Source organism: Lingula anatina, chromosome 7 (assembly GCF_051362555.1).
Source record: "Lingula anatina isolate TDL-2025a chromosome 7, LinAna3.0, whole genome shotgun sequence".
Classification (NCBI taxonomy): domain Eukaryota; kingdom Metazoa; phylum Brachiopoda; class Lingulata; order Lingulida; family Lingulidae; genus Lingula; species Lingula anatina.
In genome coordinates, this window is record NC_141773.1 from 11,189,892 (window position 1) to 11,211,016 (window position 21,125).

Consider the following 21,125-nt stretch of genomic DNA (forward strand, 5'->3'; position numbering starts at 1 on the left):
GGAAAAAGAGATACACCTTGACATCTTAACAAATATTTCAATGTTAAAGAAGACCTATAAATCACAATAAGAACGTGCACAATTTTCACCATATGTGCAGTGTGTGTATACTTGTGAGATTCACTAGAATTCAATATATATCCTTTGATATTTCACAATATGTTTCATTGTCTGTTGTAAATTAATTTCAGGGGACTATTTGACGAATGCTTTTGGAATTTAAAATCGTTTTAAAGGAAAGACAAAAATGCAAATGAATGGAGATATTCCCCCAAGAGGCTGATTATTACAGTACCGATTACAACAAAGATTGTCTAGAAGCAGGTTACCAACGTACTACTTTTCTTAAATCAAATGAACTGGTACGCATAAAACAATAAGAATTTATTATAGTACACTTTCTACTACACTTTTGTCCATAATTAAGATGCACAACCATATTGCAGAATACACAGGATATATATCGATGCATGCCGTCTGTACGTAAAAACAAATTATTTCATATTTCGAATGGCATTTGTTGTGTCACATTATAAATTCTTTATTTTCAAAAATTGCCCCTAGCTTTTGTTTATTATAATTTATCTTAACATTTTGACGAAAAATGTCTCTAAAACCATCTTTTTTTACAGTGTTAGATTTACGGTATTTAGGAAAACCTGCAAATTATAGGCTTAAAAATATTTGACATCTTATAAAATGATTGATAAAAATAATAAGAAAAAATAATAAAAACAATTTTTTGTCCATTTAGACACTTTTATTGAACACAAAACATCCACGAAATTGTCCATGAAATACAATATAACAAAATGAAATTAATAAACGAGCCTTCTTAAGGCGTAAAAACACTACGTTCAGTTTATGCTAATTACCATAAATGTCTCCTTACATATGCTCTATTATTCGTTAGCTGTCAATTGCGCCGTGGTATGTATTATAGATTTGTATGCTACGCTCTCATTTTCTGCGCCATGATACAAGTTGAACAATAACATGTATGTACAAAAAGCTTAAGAAAATCTGATGAAAATTTGCATTTCCTACCAAAAGCATCAAAATTCTTCTATTAACGCAGGACAAAAACTAGAAATTAAGTGTCTTCAACTTCACTGATTATGGCATGAAATCAATTAAAATACCAAATTGCGTACGTCTCGCTCTGGAGGAGATGTTCCTATCTCAATTTTATAGTTTTTCACTTCTGATAAAAAAGCTTATCAATAATAATATCCCATAATACTAATTTTACAGAGCAATGCTATAAGCTGATCAAATACCTACAATTACTTTTCAAATTCATGGAATTAAGACGCATTATACATATATGGTGAACATTCAAAACTAGAGTCAAAAATCTTCCCGACTGACATCTAACATTTAAAACAGTGTCCAGTTAACATTTAGTCATATACATTTAAAACCTCGTCATTTGAATGTCTAAGCAACATGTGCAGTTTCACTCCTGTACGCTTGTGTAAATTGTCATTCCCCTTTTAAAATTTTATCCTACCAACTGTTACTGGTCAAAAATCCATTCACATTTCCCCCTGAGTGCGCAGTGTCAGAAAGTGAGCGAGCAAGGCTTAAGAATGGTAAAATGTGGGGCAAGTCGGTTTTAAAAAGTTCTTTTACATACCATCTCACATGTGGAGTAAAGAGAACAGTAGATAACTCCCTAACTAAAAGATATTACCTCAAATAATCACTTACTGGCAAACTTTTATTACCAACCAACTGAAGGCAAAGGAGATTTTCATGGTAGAACAGATACACCAAGAGTTCACCATAACTCACTCACAATATTCATCTTTATTTCACCTGCCTACACAAAAGCAAAATTGTGGAAACCAAAGGAGGTTAAAGTATGATTTAGATTCTATTAGATCTGTCATCAATTTTTTTTTTTTACTTTTCAGGATGGTTATAAGAAAAGCAGCCAGAAAAATGACCATTCATCAAGTAGGTTTTTTTTTAAAAAAAATTGCACCACAGATGTTCTGACAAAATATGACAAAATCAGGACTGAACTCTTCCCTCCTTCCTAACTACTGACAATAAGATTAAAAAGAAAGTACCAATCCTCCAATGGCCTTGCTATTTGGCAACACACGGAAGAAATATTTACAATATTTTTAACAAAATGTCATGATCAAAAGCACTACTGTTGTAACATCTAATAAGAACCTTTCAAACCAACAAACGCTTTGTACATCAATAACATATAATCAATGACCGCAAAGTACGTACAATTACTGGTACAACGGTGGCACCAAAGGCCATGTTAATTCCATTACTGTCACCTTATATACAATGAAACCTGATTTCGTTAAACTAATGAATAGATTACCAAAATATACTGTGCCAATCTTTGTTTTTACAAAGATATACTGTCAGAGCATTGCAAGATTTTGTTCTTAAAAAAAAAAAAAAAATCTTTGGTCAAATTGAAAGGATTTACACATTATCTCATAGAACCAGTTGAAAGAAGCACAATTATTGGAAGATACTACATGTAGGTCGCATTTCAAAAATGTACAAAGAGAGGGGTGACTTTTCAAAGTTAGGAGTTCATTGGCCATTTGCAAATTTGTACCAAAGTTTATATTTAAGTTGGGTTTCACAAAAATCTTAGGCCTGAAAGTTGGTAAAGAAACTGTAGTATTCTTCCAAAATTAAGAAACCATTGGTCAAAAAACATTAGCGATGTCTTTCTTAAAAAAAAAAAAAAAAAAAAAAAAAAAAAAAAAAAAAAAAAAACTTGCTCAATATTTCATTTTTTTAGGCTTCTTCTCATTGAACTTAGGATAAAACAGACTGGTATCTTTGGTTGGAGAATTGAGACCAATTTTTAAATTTTTTTTTTCGTTTGAAGTTCGTTTATATGAAAGCGGCCCCTGAGACACCCAATTAAGTCACTTCCACCCTCATAATGTCTCAAACTGATTTGAGTATTGACTGTGTCAGAGTCAGTTTAATGCATGGTGTGATATCACCAGTGAATTTCATACCGCATCACTGGACACAGCATGTGTAAGCCATAGTTGATTGCTTAGCAGCATGCTGCAAATGCATTGTGATATATTGCAATCATCCCTAGCCACCACGATTGTACTACATACGCACCAAACTGAATCTGCACCAGTACAACCTATCTTAACTACGGGAAATGTGCTATGACATCCTATGTGACCTTGGCTTCGAGGTGGAACTAATCTACGTGTCTCTAGTCACTGCCTGAGGTAATGTAATCAACTAAGTACTAAAGTCATTGTAAAACACTAATAATTTTTATCTTCACTGCTCCAATTTATGACAATGATGTCAAAATATGTAAGGGAAAATGCTAATACTTGTGAACTAAAACTTAAAATGTCATTACACTAATGTCCAACAATGAAAAAGCTGACATAAATTGTATGTGTAAATCTCAACTAAAATTGTACACTTTGATGTAATATAGCTGTATAAAACATTCATGCTTAAGCATATGAGTAACACCAGTCAAGTACTTAATGACCATATATGGTGCTATTTTATATCAAACTGTCAAACACTTTTTTGACACAAAATATGTAAGTTGTTACAGTGAAATGAAAACTACATAAGCAGCCTTTGCTTATACTGAGTAAAATAAGTTTGTAAAATACATATGGAGAAGCAGGTCAAGCAGTTTGTTAATTATCATCATTCTTTCCAGCTATTTCAAAATACGTTACACTGCATAGGAAATAGAATGCTAACGGCACAGTCAGCACATATAACTTTCATATTAAAGTTGCGCCTGTCTAGCATAAAGCTTGGGTTTTGACTGAAGCCTACAGTTTTCTAGCCATAGCAAAACAGGACAGATCCACTTCTCAAGCTGATGGTCTCCCAAATTCAGTTCATTCTACAACTCAAATCACCATTTTCACAATAATTACCAATGACTGGAAAATTTCAAATGTTCTTTAGAATATGTGGTTACCTGTCTAAACTAAAGCACTTGATACCAACAAAATTCTATGCTAATGTTCTCATATTCTAAATAAAGAATATATTTCAAAAGGTACACTTATTACCCTAAAATGTAAATACCTGAATAAGATAACTCCTATTCTGATAGTGATGTCTTAAAATGTCAATTTACTGTGTTTACCCTGTCTTTTATTTTTAATCTTCTTTGGTTTGGCTAAATGAAAAATGGTGATTAAATATTTCAAAACCATAAAGTCTGTGATGCCCTTATAAAAGCAACAAAAGATATAATTTTTTTTCAGTTTTGACACAAATTACCTTTTAGGCACCTTTCAAATCTATGTGTGAGTGTGTTGTCTATTTTAACAGAAATGTAGTAAGTAAAACTGTCATCATTGCCTTATCTAAAATAATTTCACCTTAAATGGGAATGTCACCAAATATTTAAAATTTTAACAATATTTAAAAGAAAAATTGGATATATCTTTCCTTGTTTTCTTAATAAAATAGTACTTCCTCACTCAGCAAAACAAAGTATTCCAAGTTTTAGATGGGAGCCCTAGTCTCAAAATTGACTGCTTTTGTTCTGTTAAAATTGATTTCTGCTATAAAGAGTTAAAAATTGGTCCAGACATTAACATTTATATCATTTCTGATCCTTCATCTTTTTCTTTCTTTTTGTAGTATCTGGAAGGATGGCAACGCATTTTTCCTTTTCTTCTTTTCCCATCACACACTTCCAGCAAAGTTCAATCAGCCACAAACTGATTGATTTCCATTTATTTCTCCTAAGCCTTTGATTCTTCATCAATCTTCTCTGCAGGTTTTTCATTGGGAGTCTCCTCTTTGAGTTCTACCTCCTCTGGGCTAGCGTCGGGCTAAAAAAATGTATGACAGTCTTATTGAAAAGTAACATAAACCGACAGACGTGTTTTGCAAAGGCAATATATCCATATAAGCAGAGGTAGCACAGAAATAAGCAACTTCCTTTTTAAAAAGTTTTCAATAATCCTCTTGAAAAAACATTTTGACAAAGAAATCCACTGACACAAGTAATCTAAGGATCTAAAGAATTATTTTAAAAGTTCATCATTTCAAAATACAATCAAGAAAGGGTTAACCAAATGTTCAAAGTGTACACATTACAGAGCAGGTAAGTGATAATATTTTCTACAAATATTAGAACATTTCCATATAACTGGAATTTAAAGTACATCAAGAGAACAACCAGCATATTTCATTTTACAGGACATTTCTACTTCTTTCTTTCTACAGTCTATTCTTCTACGAATAAATGTCAATAAATTAAATATAAAAATATAACAAATAAAAGTTTTTACCTTCTTATCCTCTTGATCAGCTGTCTCCATGTCATCTTTAAGGTTTTGTTTCTCATCACTGCAAGACAATAAAAAAACCCATAGTATAATAAGCATGTATTTGTCAGTCAACACATTATTGAAATGTCTGTGGCAAGAATATGACAGAACCAATTGTTCCCTTCTTTTTTAAATGACAATCATGATTTAGTATGCATTTATTGATTTTAAAAAGATACGAATTAACTTGCTTTAAGCAACACCTTTGAAGTAGGCAGAAAAATAAATAAATGAAAATATACCAGGAGCAAATTTTACAAAACCAGTTGAAAAGGACATAAGAGCATATATTTAGATCTTTTTATTTTAATAATAATAATAATAAACATGCATTTTTCATAACAAGACTCCTTGGGAACTGCCATTTGAGGTGTATTTGCAGCAAAGTTATGACAGCCCAACTTAGTGCCATGCCATCCCAGCAGACAATAGGAAAATGTTTGATGACTCCATCGCCATCTATTGCTGGGACAATATGACACTCATCATAGTGACAAAAAAGGGCGGATATAGAGATATTTTGACAGGCTTCCAAATTATCTTTGTTGATCCAGCCTCCATTTTTGACTGTCTTCCGACAGAAAAAATAAGACACCTGTCTATGTAAATTTGACGGTCTTCCGGAAAACCCAGAAGATGGCCTAAATCCGCCCCTGGACAATGTTGGTGAACAGGGGCTAGATACACAAAGGAACTTAAGACTAATAGTTGGTCTGAACTTCAAGCCAGAATATTTCCAATTTCTTCAGGATAAATCTGTACTAGTATATAAAATAACTGTTGGTTTGAAACAGTCATTTCTTTATGTACTACAACAGCAACACTATACCTTATTTAGGTGAACTACAACTAGTCTAGCTTGGTTCTAAGACTTGGTTCTAGACCTTAATTTAAGACGAGCTTTTTTCCTGTGAAACAAGTGAGGCCTATTACAACCAAGGAATGAAATCAATTTCCTATGGTGAAAAACCACCATTATTGTTGAGACATCCTATTCATACTAGTAAGTTAAGGCATCATAACTGAGCTGCAAACAGGCATTTAATTCGTGCTTTGTATATTGGAAAAGAATTAAGAAAATAATCGCAGGCAAATGCTGTCATATGTACAGACAAGTTGCTGAAAAGAGATTCAATATCAAGAGCATCTGCTGTATGAGAAAAGTTTGCTCAACAAAAGAATACTCCAAGAGTAAAATACTGTCAAATTCAAGCCAAAATTCAAACTAATCAGCATAACTTAGAAAAAAATTGAATTGATAATCATCTTAGCCCCATAGATAATCAAAAAAGAAAAGGCAGCAACATCATTTATTACTGTAATTTTTTTTTTTCAACAGAAAGATGTACCATTCCAGCACAGACTTATAAACATCTGTACATAAAAAACTCTGATCATGTCAAGCCGTAACAAAAAGATGCAGCATACATACTAATGCATTTTAAAACACATTCTCAACATGATTAAAACATGCCAAACCACTCATTCTATTAAAAAATAAATCAAAATTTAGAAATGAAAAGAAAACATCAAAAAATTTTAGAGTAAAAATCATCACATTCTGAAACTGAATGAAAAATGACATGATTAGCATTATGTTAACCATTCATTACATGCTGAAAAAAAAAGGGCACACAACGAATATGAGGAGATCAAAATATTCTGGAACGCTGAGTGTACATGTATACATAAAACACATAATTTACACAAAACAGTTACATCACACAGTACACACTAATGTTCAGGGAGAACTGGAGTAATTTAAACATGAGCTCCTTTTGAAAATATACAAATAATCAAATTAATAACACTTTCATAATCTTCATTCTAGGGTAGAACATGGGATAATCAAAGAAAGACTACTTCTGAAATAAAAGTGTTTCAATTTGTCAGGGGAAAAATCAATAATGATTTGGTTTTATGGCATCTCTGAAACTAAAAATAATTTGAAAAAATGACAGCAAAAAAAAAAAAAAAAAAAAAAAAAAAAAAGGCTATTGGCTCTAACAAGAAACACAATGCTGACATTACATCTGGCTCACCCTTGCAACAAAAATTTTAGCAAACAGTTTTCAAACACATTTTTTTTTCAACATTTCAGATTTGTTCTGTTATCAGCCACCGTTTCTCCTTGCTTTTTTAGACCAGTAGATGCTTAGACCCTGGTGACCTTATTGGATAGTTGCTATAGGTTTAAATATTTTGGGCACAGGCTAGCTTAAACAAAAAACAATGGGATGATGACACTGGACACATGACATATTACAAGGACACTTTCATGCTGGGCATCTTACTCCTCTCCAGCCTCAGTGGCTCCATCTATTGGAAGAATTTCATCATCCTCAGGCAATGGTTGTTTACATTCTCTGCGATAACAAATAAAGCAACACAATGTCAGGCATAACTAACTTATTTGGGAATGCACATTAACAAAGTTGATTTTACTGACACTACATTTATAATGACAGTGTCAAAGTTTTAGGAAATTTTAAAAGAAAAAAATTCTGGCAGTCTTCTGTTTGACAGCTTGATTTTTACTTCAATTTGGGAATAAGAATATTTTGCAATTTTATACTTGGATAGAAACTTATTCTTATCAATTTGCCCTAACAGTGGTTGCAAACTACAAATTACAAAAAAAAAAAACATTTGCAAACCACTTGACAAAATTGTCACCATCTCAAAGTCAATTGTAGCAAATTAAAATTAAAGACTTGACTGTATCTCTTTATAAAATTTTGGAAAATTAAAAAAAAAAAAAAATACTGTTGACACTCCGTGGTTTGAATATAGCAAAAGGTTAGTCAGGCAGAGGTGATTTTCAAATTGTTAATCAAAATCGGGTTTGTTATTCGCAACAGTTTCTACTGCCCATAACCCCAGCAACAGGGTCAGTAAAACCAATGAAAATACATCTAATGATCAAAAACATTCTTAAACTGAAACTCAATTTATAATCATCTCTCTTACTCCTCCAAGTTGTCTTCTCCATTATCATGGTCCTCTACCAGAATCTGGACATCATTGCCTTCGTCTCTATAGGAAACAATAGGGAACATTGCATTATTTCAAACAAATGATTGGTTTTTAAATGTCCTTTGTCTGTTTTTTTTTTAATAGTGGTAGTTGGTACCTTTTATAATAAAGGTACTTAAAAGTACTTCATCTGGTCTGTATCTGGGCATACGCTGTGGTAGATGCGACATTTAGACACATTTTGGTTATCTTCCGTGTAAATTGTGTCAACTAACTATATGTCAGGGTGTCCATTGCAGTAGTTGTGATAGTTGGTCACAATTTTAGTTCTCTATTGTGTTAGGTGAGATGATTTCTCAACTATAGCAGTTGTAGATCCACAGCTGGCTGGGGCCCACCAATGCATTAGTTATGACAATACATGAATGAACAAGCAACTTAATGTGACAAATCAAACAAGACAATACTATTCTACAAACAGAGTGTTAAGCTCAGCAGCACCACTACCACCACCAAACAAATGTTCTTCTAGATTTAATTTAAAAAAATGATTTAAATGCTCATAACTGCAAAAAAGTAGCCAATCTAATTTCAAGTCAAGAGTAGCCATGCCCAAAAGCCACTTCATTTATAAAATTCAGCTTAGCTCAACAAAAGAGAACTAAAACTAATATATGGCATCTCAGTCATGGAGCAATATGAATAAGATTTTTTTCCTTGAGCCAGGGAGTCCTTTTGGAGCATGTTGTAGTCTTTAAAGAAAACTGCTCAGAGCTGCTGGTGCTTAGAATTAAAGAAGAGGCTGGAAGAAAGATAAGAGGTGGAGACGGAGAGAGCAGGTCAGAAGATGAAAGCTTGAGCATATCAATATGGAACACCTACCCAGTTCCTTTCTCCACATCGGCAGCCTTTTTATGTTTAGCTGGATCGGCAGGTGTTTTCTTGCCACAGAGCTGAGTGCACATGCACATGAGCACGCCACAATTGTTTATGAAGTAGCAAGAAACGTCAAGAATAATCAGGAGCACGAAAAAGATGGCAATCACTATGCCAATAATGGCGCCCGTTGAGAGGCCTTCTTTCTTTGAAGCACCAGTTTTTGCAGCTCCTAAAAGTAAAGAACACATCTGGGTTACAAACTGAAAGAAATAGAATTGTAATTTTCATAACAACTACTCACCCCTCATAGCTGAAGTAAGTCTCATCCGGGCTGGCTGTCAACATCTCCAACTCTTCACTCTGCCCTCTGTTAGAATTATTTCCTGCAATGTAGGCGTCCCTGCGCCTTTTGCGCACGCACCGTGTCATGACGAGGTGCATGATGCCACAGCGGGCAGTGAAATAACAAGCTACATCTACAGCAGTCAGTACTATAATGACTACAATGACACCAATAACAATGACAATCTCTGTTCTCAGTTCTATCTGCTCTGGAAACTGAATGGCAGCGTCCCACACTGGCCAAGATTTTGTTGTTATTTCCACAGTTTCTGCCTTTGCTGAAAAAATGAGCTTGCAAATTAGGGGATTGAAGGGTAAATACAATAATCATGGTAAAATGTCAAAAATATACATCTGTATGAAATGCAACTTTTGAAACAAATGTGGTGAATGTAACAGGTCAGAGAGTAACAATGTGCAGATATACAAGTTCTAACAAGAAAAACAAAGGTCACATATATAGGGTGACATAGAGAAGAGAGTAATATTAGAACATCTATTTGAAGGTATGTTGTAATGCCACTACGATAGTCTGATTTAATATGCAAAACTAGTAGAAATAAAGGTTGTATTATATATACAAAATAGTTCCATATGCTATATAAATTATGACTAACTGCTGTTTATTTTGAGAACCATGAAGCATTTTGGTTTTGAACTAACTCTTATCCTTAAAAAATGACCAACAATTCAAATGTGGTATCATCAGCCAAGTGGATTCTTTTTTCAGAAGTAGTATCATCTTGGCAAGTGCCTCCCCCTTTCATTAAGGAGTATGTACTACTCACCCTTGGTACCTATTGGTATTGGTGTGGTGTAACTGGGAGTGCTTCCTAGTTGTTATAAAACAGTGCATGGAATACAGAAAAACGTGAAAAGTTGGCAAAAACACGATGGGACACAACAAAATTTACTTTTCAAGTCCATGATCAAATTTTTTATAATTTTAGCATTTCACAACCATTTGAAAAATTTTTTTAAATGCTGCTGATATTTACAAGTTTTAAGTTTGAAAATTAGAATTTGAAGAAACTTTCAAAGTCTTATGGAAAAATACAAGGAAACATCAAATTTGCATAAAATATAAGTTTCAAAGTTTCTTATACAGAGATTAGTGGTGAACAATCTTAATAAACTGAAAAGACATCTGCCATCTGGGCAAGCTGGTGCAACAGTCAACTTAAAAAATTCAGCAGCAACATTTCGTTAGCTTTCAATATATTAGTAAAATTCACTCAAGCTTGACATTATATAACTGCATGTTTGTGTGTTGGATGTATCAACTTGTAAGCACACCATGCTACTAACTTTCTTACAGCCACAGCATGCGTTCCGAGTCACGGAATCTTATCAATGGGGGCACATGCGTCATAGATTTTTGAAATAATAATGATAACGATCCCTGTTCATGCAAGCCTTGGCAAAGAACCTATCTTTAACCACTTGCTTTGTAAATACTTGTTCAAACATTTGAGATATAGGCTATGCAAATTCCTCTTTGAATGGTAACTAAAATGCAGAAGTTTTTAAGTTTTGTCAAGGTACCTTTACTCTCAAACAATCACTTAGATGTACATATAAACTATACAAATAGTTTTCACCTGGAGCCTCGGAAATGCTTTAATCAAGTGTTGAAATTTTCTGTGTAATTTATTGCTTCTCCCTTTTTAAACTGGTTAATTATGATGCATGTTGTTGTGGTTGACAGTCAGTCCTTTTTTCCTTTTCTTTTTTTCTAAAGCTTAGAGGATGAAATACATCGTCATGCACCTAATAATGTGTGCAGGTCACACAGCGTCACTGTAGGACTACCAGACTATCATGGCTGGACTAGCTAAGGTCTCATTCGACTATATGTACATACACATGTATATATATATATATATATACAGCAAGTATTCTATACTGTACTACTATAGAGTGACAATCTATCAGACTTTTCCAGGAGAGAGAAGAATGCACGGACCTTACATGCCTCAAGATACCTAGGAGGTTTTTGTAAGGGAGAAGAAGAGGAGCTCAAACAGTCATGCTTTGGCAGTTGTGAAAGCTACTTTTTTAGCTGACAAAATGAAAACAGATTGAACAGAACAGAAGCAAGAGTAACCAGATAAGACTGATCTTGGCGTGGACTTGCATGAGTTAGTCCGCAGGCCAGAGTTTGTGATCTCTTTCATGACAGGGTGGCAATGGTGCCCTTAGTCCCTCACAAATCCAGACAGCTCAAGATTTCAACTTTCAAATTGTATAAATTCTACAAGCATTAAGAGAGGAAAAAGTTTTCTGGAGAATTTCTTAATGGGGAAGAGCTTTTCTTGAGAATTCCTCTATGGAATCATATTTTAACAATAGCTACACAAACCTTTATTATTACCACTAAAAGGGACAGAATAACCAAAACAGTGGTAACTTGCTATCCAAACCAAAGGTAACTATGTCACCAAAAGTTCAATTACAGCTACAAGGAACAATTGCAATGTTCCTCTCATCAAGTTCCTCTTTCAATATAAGAAAGTATATCATATGCTGCCAATCGTGCCAGAAATCAGAGCTGTCTGTTAATTGTGAAGCTGGCTACTGAAATAACTCCTACGCCTGTCATACTCCATGCAGGCCAATGGGAACAATGGCGTCCCTACGCTCTCTCCATGCACTTGGCACTTACCTGTGCTCTGATTACCCAGGCTCAACGTAGTGTTCTCAGCAGCATAACTTAACGTGGTGTTGGGTTCTATAACAGGACACAGAAAACACTCAGTGAAGTGGAGAAGTAGTACAAAGTGACGAGAAGTGGGGAATGAGTAGGCCAAACCAAGATAAAAATGGATAATTTTGCCTCCTCCTTTCTGCTGTGTTATGTACTTGTTTCAAACAAAATAACTTCATCTGTTACATGTTTTGTTGAGAACTAATACAAAGGAGAAGGGGTTTCTGACAAAAACTGACATTCCGATATGTTAGATAGAAAATTTTGGCTATGTAACATATAAACAGGAAAATTGCCAAACAAAATAGAACCTCTTTTCATCTTAAAAAAAAAAAAGGTTAGGAATTTACCATACGAGTTCTTAAAAACAGGAGGGGGAAATGGAATAAAATTAACCAAAATACCAAATGCAAGCAGAAATACAGGAAAATCTGGCCAAAATGTACTACTTGAAAGAGATAAAAATGAAGATAAAAGGCAGTTTAGGAGAATAGTGAAGTTTAGATAACAATTAAAGCAATGGTAATGAAAATAAAGACAAAGACAAGCATCAAGTTTGTCCGAGCTGCTCTCGTTTCAGATCATGCAGCATAATATAATTCAAGAAATGTTTATAGCTTATATGCATGGGCATCCTTGAGATACATTTACAATTTCTTAATAAAAAAGTTCAATATTTTGTGGAACTCCTGAAAAAGAATGCTATGAATTTGGCACGGTTAAAAATGATTTTTGAGTATGGTTATATGAAATACACATATCTGGAAAATCAAACAAGTAAGAACATTGCCTTAATCTATTTCCTGAGTATATGAAATATATATCAAATATAATAATATCAGTACCATCAAATTGCACATATGATATTATATAAACAAAAAACAAGATTCTTAACTGGATCAATAGCTAATACACTGTGAGTAAATACATGCATATAACAATGCTTTTACATATGTAATACCTTTAAGTAGGAAGAAATATTTTCATGCATAACATGATGGTAGGTTTTTGTTTAGTAAGAAGGCATAAGCAAAATGTTCAACCACAAGGGTGATGATCAGCTTGAAAACTTTTGTGATAGAGTAATTTGGCTTTTCAGGGCTTCACTTCATGTCAGTTTTCATTTCAGATTTTTAGTTGAACATTTTTCAAGTTTGAAAATATCATTAGCCAAGATTATTACCGTAAATAATAGCTCAGCATTTTCTGCGAAAAGAAATAAAGGTTATTACTACCAAAAGAGCATTCTAAGCAGCTATTTGAAGCATGTTATCACGGAATTATTTAGAACCTTTACAGATACTCATGCCCAAATCCAGCTTTTTTATTTTCAATGGTCGGCTACAGTTAAAGCTATCAACTGTCATAATGTGCAAGCATGTCCAAATATTCATACCGTTTTATAAGATGCATGATTAATTTGTTCTCTCCAAATATATCTGCAGGTTCTGACTGACAAGTGTGATTTTGTTTCAGGCTAAATGTACGCTGGCGAGTGTGAGGCTATGTAAATATTTCATTTTGTACTTCTATCATCTATGTGATAACTTCAGTCAGTAGTTTTGCTCTCTTCAACAAAATCACTTTATAGCCACACTTTCATTAATTGAAGGCTTTCACTGCAATAATGCTATCTGGTTATTAAATGTTAATAATGAAGCACTTTTACTTATGTTAACAGGTAATAAAATTATAATAATAATAATAATAATAATAATATTAATAATAATAATAAACAAATGAAGAAAAGCACCGAAAGTAGCTTTAGCCCATTGTAAACCCAAGTACAACAGAAATTACTAAACACAGAAATGTGATAGAATTATTTGAATTAAAAAAAAAAAAAGAAGAGAAATAAGCATCATATTCAAAGTTTCACAATATACTAAAAAAGTTGTTTTCTTTCTTATTAAATGCTGAAACAAAAGTGCCAAGATGCAATCTAAACATGCTATCAACAAAGCATAATAATTTTATTAAATATAATGAGCAAATGCTTAAAATAATTACTAAAAACTATTGTGTTCAAATAATAGAATATGATTGTGCACATAAAATTTAAAAGGTTTAAATCAATACATGCTAAAACATGATACCAAATTTGTGGTCAATCAAAAGTAAAAAGTAACAACCTTTTGTCCTTTTTCTTTTTGAAATTAAACAAAGAATCACTAAAACTATGGAAAACATAAACTGGAAACTTATCTAATTGTTAAACAAACCAAAAGAAAATTCAGCAAAATAATGATTTAGTCAACACTTGAATTTCAGTTGGCAACATTTCATATGAAAACAGTTTGTTGACCTAACAATTCTTTTCTTTAGATAAACAACATCATTTTCGTGCATAATATGTAAGAGTATAGGCTATACATTTAGTAAGAAAATCCCACCGCTGCCACCAATGTTAAGTAAGCATAAAATGATTGGACTAGGCATATCAAAGCATGTCTCTGATACACGCCTTAACTGGGCCTATATATATATAAAAAGCTCTATTATCATCACAAGAAGGCAATACATTTATAGACAAATCAGAAAAAGAGACATGGTCTCATTTGTCTTAAAAATCTAATGCCAAATCACTAGTAAATTATCAACACAACAATTTTTTTTTTCACTCTAAAAAGATGCCTACTGGTACCATGGTCTCTTTTAATTCTTTGCCAAAATGTATCACCATCCCCAGTTCATAACTATAATAGTAACGGCAAAGTTAGTACAACTGAAGCTGGAAAACATGAGGAAATATTGCACTATACATACGTTCTGTACCATCCGTGGGTTGGTAGGGGTCTACAAACATAAACACAAGCAATTTACCAACTAAGCTACAACAATTTTGACAAAATTCAAACAATTTTTTGGTTGCATTGCCCATTGTGTTTCTTTGAACAGTTTAAGAGTCTGAAATAATTAAAAGTTCTGACTTGGTGCTGTTTGTGGTTGGGATAAAGTCAAATGTCTTAAATGGGAATAATTTGATGCAGCAGTGACCCTATATAAAAGATGCACTTTTGTGCTGACATTGAAAAGTTGTTGACTATTGCTGTTCTGCTAGTGCTAGTCTTACACAATCTTATTTTAAAAAAAAGCTTTACTTCATGCAGAGTACTGAATTTCATGTAGGAACTTTGTGAAACTTTTATAATACAATATGTATAATACATGTACACTACCATTCACTTCATACTGTGGGGTACCGTTCTTGGACTACTGAATATATCTACCTTTTGTCTTACTGTCAGGATGAAATTTGTTCATTACTTGAAATCACTGGGAGCCTTGTAATATTGTTTGTATTTTGTCAGCAATTACTGTATTTCACAACATTCACTTGACACATACCCATAAACAAGACAGAATCATTTAACAAAGGGAGATCAAGATATTAGTATCTATAAATAATATCACACTTTTATTTTTTCATTCTTGTATGTTGAAAAATGAAAAATATCAAAAGCATCACTTCATTAGTTTTTAAAACAGTGTCCCATGACGCATTTTCTACACTAATTGATATATTAATGCAGATAAAGCTAACAATTTAATTTTATTTAGGTGGTTACAACAAAATTTTTGTTGTTATGCATGTTATACATAAATTTGTTGTAGCCAACAAATGATTCAGAGAATTTTCCATGTAAAAATTACAATTTTTTCTTACATTTTGGCAGTCAGTTTAAATGTCTAATCTACTAAGAAATATAATTCTGAACCTGAAATTCTAAAAATAATCATTTATTGTAATCGTAGAAACTCAAGTGAAAAAAAAAATGGCCCACTTTCTGCTAGATTTCATTTGACAGTATTATCATATGAATAATTTTACTGAAAAGTACCTTAACATGTTTTTATACCCAGGCAGGGTTCTTAATTTTGCATACCAAAGACAGCAAATATATCCTTTTTCCTTTGTTTGCTTTCAAATCTTGACAACAAATCTGTCTGCATGTGTAAGCAATGACAATTGAAACCCATAACAACTTAACAGAATAGAAGAGAACCATTACCACATCAAATCTGATCCAATCTTGGTAATAATACTGACAATGCCTGGATTTCTAAGAATGGACAATCACATCAATGTACCAGGAATAGCTAAATAGACATTACACGACCATTTGGGAGATATATTGCTGCGCATTGTTGTAGCTGGGAGGCACACATTAGAATTGAGGACTTTAACAGCAACTTGTAATGAATGGTCTTGTTATGACTTCTCATTTGCTAACTGCCAATTGCTGCTTTTGGTCCACCACAAGAGTGCTTGAGAAAAAATCCAGGGAGGAATATGGAGAATTATTCTAAAAATATGAAAGACATTTATTACACCCATGTCTACCATTGACACACAATTTACCACTTTTTTAGAAGAGTTCCACCTATTGCTTTTCTCGACAATAGACTAAACTAACCCACACTTAAACTTTGAATTGATTCTGTGCGTTCACTTCGGCTCCTCTCTAAACGTAATAAAAACCACATTGTAGCTGCAACCTCCCCTCAGATATACAATGTAAAACAAATTAAGGAAGGGTGCAGGGATTGCTCATGCTCCATGACCAGTACCACGTCACAGTCTCTTACACTTAGTACGTAACACACTTCAAATATTTGAAAGATACATGCATTCACGGAGAAAGACATCAACCATGTGACTCCGTTGGTGTAGAGAATTCCAACTCTGCAATGCAAAACTGTCAACCTTTTCGAGTCAGTTAAGCATGACAAAACTGGCTTTACTCAATTAATAATAAAGAAATATGATGATAACAACAAACAAATGTAAAAAAGTGACATTTATTTTTGCTCACTGTATACATAAAATGCTTACAAATTTCACATCTGAACATCTAGTAAACACAGAGTCACAAAACAAAATTATATTGTATACATATACCAGTACTTGGTTGAAATACTAAATGGAGTAAGCTTATGTCTAAAATTATGTCAATAATAGTAGATCTTTACTGCACACATGCCTTTCTAAACTAAGACACCATAAAAATATTTAATTCTGGAAAAAAAATCAAAATCAGTTAAATGTGACAGAAGAAGCCTATACTGACAATGTTCTGTCCATGCTACTAATAGTCTAGACTTCCGAAATTACAGATATTCAAAAATTTGAGACCTCTTGGAAAAAATTTACAATTTCCAGAACTGTAGCAGACTGCTTAAATCCACCCCAGACAAATCTTTGAAATGTACAGCATTCGGATGATGTCTTTTATTCTGATGGTGTCAAAACTAGAATTATATGAATCAATGATTGTGAAGAGCACTCATATATAAAAGGCGTATAAAAGTATACGTGCCAGACAATTCAAATGTGATTAAGATAAAATAAACAGGTTGAAAATATTTCATGACAATAAATGCCATATGAAAAGTAAGTTAATTATGCCTATGTGATAAAAGTGGGGAAAATAAACTAGTAGCGGATAACCTATCACTAATTTTTAAAAATAAACAAAATAGCCAATGGCTGTCAAATAAAAAAAATTACAAACATTTTGTTATTAACATTCATGTACAGACACATTTAAATATCAAATGCAAGTCAGAATCATACAACATTTCAACACAACTACACCCAAACTGATGATGTCATCAATAAAATAGTTACCATAGATACTATCTGACATCATCAGTATCTGTGCATTAACTACAGTTACATCAGCACTCTTTGAGTGAATATAACAAATGAAACAGCATGCATGCTACTCTAGTTATATAATTACAATGAATGCAAAATGGTGTTAAATTATAAGGGTTTAATATAAAATTAAAAGTACTTGAAACATTTACAAAAGGTGACTTTTTACACAATTTACATTTAGACTAGCTCTATTTGGTTCATTTGACCTAGATTTTTGTCTTTAATTGGTTGGCATTCTTCTAAATAGGAAGAAACAGAGAGCATAATCAACTTCATGACCGTCCATCTAGCATTCACTTAAAATTTTTGTCTATCCTACATGCTAGTCTAAACAATTTAGAGGTATATAATATAATTCACTTTCATAAGCATGTAAGAGTAAATCCATCAACACACAAACTTTAATACAACCGCTGACAAAAGAAAGCTTCAACCGTACCAACGTATATTCGTTGTCTAATAAATGAGAGTGGTCTAAAGTCGATCTACTACAATCATATGCATATGCTTATCATTAAGAACTTAAAATAGTCTGTATTAATTTAATTGATGAAATTAATATGAATATCTATGTTGATTATGTATCTGGTTTACTAGGACTGGAACAAGGGCATTTTTTTTTTTTGTTTTGTTTTGTTCTACTATCATAAAACAAATTCTTCCCTTGATTGTAGTTCTAGGTGATATGGTACAATATGAGGTAAAAGAAGCACTAAAGGACAAATATTTCCACTTCTGCACTAATCACTGGTTATGAGCACCCTCTACCAGGTTAATTTTTCACAAATATTCACAGGTATGTCTCTAGATAAATAGTCTTTTTGCTCTGTGGATTTTTCAGTTTTCCCTATATAATCTGCCACCCTTGTAGAGGGTGGGTTATGAGCATCATCTGGGACCAATCACAATCTGAATGCTGGCATCAAATTTAAGTATTCCAATCTCTTAATTTTGGGAGTATTTGAAATACTCGTTTTTCATAATTCACATAATGGACGATACATAAGATATAAAGGTAATTGCACCTACTATTATAATGGTACCAAATGCCAGGATTTGCAAACAACAAAGAATACATAGCCGTTGGGAACTTGGGACATGCGAACTTATGCCACATTTTTATAAAATGTGCAAGTCAATAGTCTCTTCATTTGAATACAACTACAATAAAAAAGCTAACTTCAATAAACTTTCACTTGAATTACAGTTCAAACTGACATATATTTGTAGTTTAATTTTCCATTCATTACAGTGACACGCACGCTACCTTCAATTATACACCAAGTGAAAAGCAATCAACATACACTTGCATCAACCTTTAGACATTTCATTTGGCATTTCAATTCATTAAATATCTGCAATCAGATCTCTTTCTGTGAAATTCCTTTTGATTATTTTTTTTTTGACACAATGTGACAATTTCACATAAAAGTACATAAAACAAAGCTCTTGGCATCAAGCCTTAAGATATCTTAATTTCTATCATTTATGTCTGTTTCTAAAACAGATGTGCGAGTATCTAATTATATCTGAGCAATGGTGCCATTTTCAAATTTCTACTCACCTCCAGAGAAATGCTTACGACAATTTGCTTGCAAATTTAGAATAAAATCTGGTTACACGTTCGATAATCTCATAAATGAAGGAAAGATCAAAGATGGAAAGATGACATGTTCAACAAGCTGGCTAAATGACATTGCCATTCATGAATAGAACATTCAAGTAGCCTATAGGGTTTTTGAATATATACACATTTCTAAATCCATTACAATAATAGTACATATCAAAAACCTTACATGTATAATTACAGTTACCATTTTCAAAGCCACAAATGCAAACTCGGTAGGTATTACATGTATGTTAGTTCTTCCTGCAGTGTATTGAGCACTTATGTTTAAATCCCATAACCCATAGTTCTCACTAAAGCACAATACATATATCACTACATCTATAAGAGTGTTTTGTTGTGGCCAAGTTGGCATCAGCTTCTTTATATGGCAATTTTTTTAAACTGTTAATTGGTCTTGTCTTGAGTGTCTGGTGCCACCTACAACAGTGTAGCTATCATGGCAGCCAGTAACGTCAGATAAGTCAAGCTGTTCACAGCACCTGCAGGGTTACGATCTGTCACCTTCCCTGGATTATTAACTTGAACTGAAATGCAAAACATTCATGGTTAAAAAGAGTGACTGTGAAAGATTATTCAAGAAAAATATATTATGGCAATTTAAGAGAAAATAAATAAATATAAATATGAAATATACAAAGTGTCATGGAACAGGTCAAAATGCTATTTAAAAGTTGTTTGCTAAAATAATCCCACAGACAAGAAGAAATCTCCATCATAATTTCCATATTGTTTGTTACATAAAGAGCTTAATTTCTTCTTCTCTTGGCATCATTGTCTAACATATGCAAAAGGGAAAAAATCTAACCATTTACACATACAAATATCATAGTGTGTATATATATATAATAAACACACACACACACTAAATGGATATGTATAAATATAAAAAAAAACTGCAACCAAAAATAAAAGGGGAAAGTTGCAGTCATGCAACTGACTATATAAGATGAGAAACCATGCATAATATTTTGATACTGATGATAACTACAGTGAGTTCACAATAAGGATCAGAGACCTTTTCCTTGATTTTGGACAATATAGAGGTATCAATGTCCTCCCTGATATCTATGCTGCAGACATAATATCAAAAGTTAATATTTCAGATGATTATCTGACCGACTAATATGCCATTAAGACAATGAAAACCAATCTGAACAAGGGCATTGGGGAGTTTGGTAAGGAAATAGACAAAAGTTTTACTGATCACATAGGGGCTTTACTTTCCTAGCTCTATTTAGGAGCCATTTCCTTTCAAACTCAAGACAAGGGCTTCATTTTTCACAAGCTACTATGAGTGCCAGTGGCCACAAAGCAGGATTAAACATTCCAAAATGCTTTAGGTGAATGTATATGATGGTGCAGAAAAAAAATCTATAATAAAGACAACACGTCAGTTTGCACATATGTATATAAACTACAGTCTAGAGTTGATGTTAATGTCAAGGCTACAATTTTGTGTAGGTAGTAAAACGTTCATGCAAGATGCAAATACTTTCATACCCAGTGAGTTTTAGTAAGGTATTGAAAACTCATTACAGAAAGTTCCGTATGGACAAGATCTACTTCAGACTAGAAACTGGACAGACT

At 32.9% G+C, this 21,125-nt stretch overlaps 1 protein-coding gene and 1 long non-coding RNA gene across 7 annotated transcripts in view; both read right to left on the bottom strand.

The window, feature by feature from the left end:
* Window positions 1-738: 738 nt before the first annotated feature.
* Window positions 739-21,125, bottom strand: part of LOC106157062 (neural cell adhesion molecule 2) — an 84,370-nt gene continuing 63,983 nt past the window's right edge. Inside the window, exons 16-21 of one of the 6 annotated variants that reach the window (XM_087018207.1) lie at window positions 15,010-15,039; window positions 12,202-12,267; window positions 10,325-10,369; window positions 9,198-9,423; window positions 5,301-5,358; window positions 739-4,838 (exon numbers count right to left, since the gene is read on the bottom strand). In XM_087018207.1, coding sequence (XP_086874333.1) covers window positions 4,749-4,838; window positions 5,301-5,358; window positions 9,198-9,423; window positions 10,325-10,369; window positions 12,202-12,267; window positions 15,010-15,039 — 515 coding nt within the window. In that variant the 3' untranslated portion in view covers window positions 739-4,748. Of the gene's footprint in view, window positions 4,839-5,300; window positions 5,359-9,197; window positions 9,424-9,476; window positions 9,815-10,324; window positions 10,370-12,201; window positions 12,268-15,009; window positions 15,040-17,032; window positions 20,063-21,125 lie in introns of those variants that run through there. The other 5 variants (XM_087018208.1, XM_087018210.1, XM_087018209.1 and 2 more) reach the window with 5 other exon arrangements.
* On the bottom strand, window positions 5,367-9,189 carry LOC147760736 (uncharacterized). Its single transcript, XR_015335534.1, has 2 exons — window positions 8,310-9,189; window positions 5,367-7,705 (listed from the first exon to the last, which is right to left on the bottom strand). It is a non-coding gene; the product is annotated as an uncharacterized LOC147760736 (long non-coding RNA).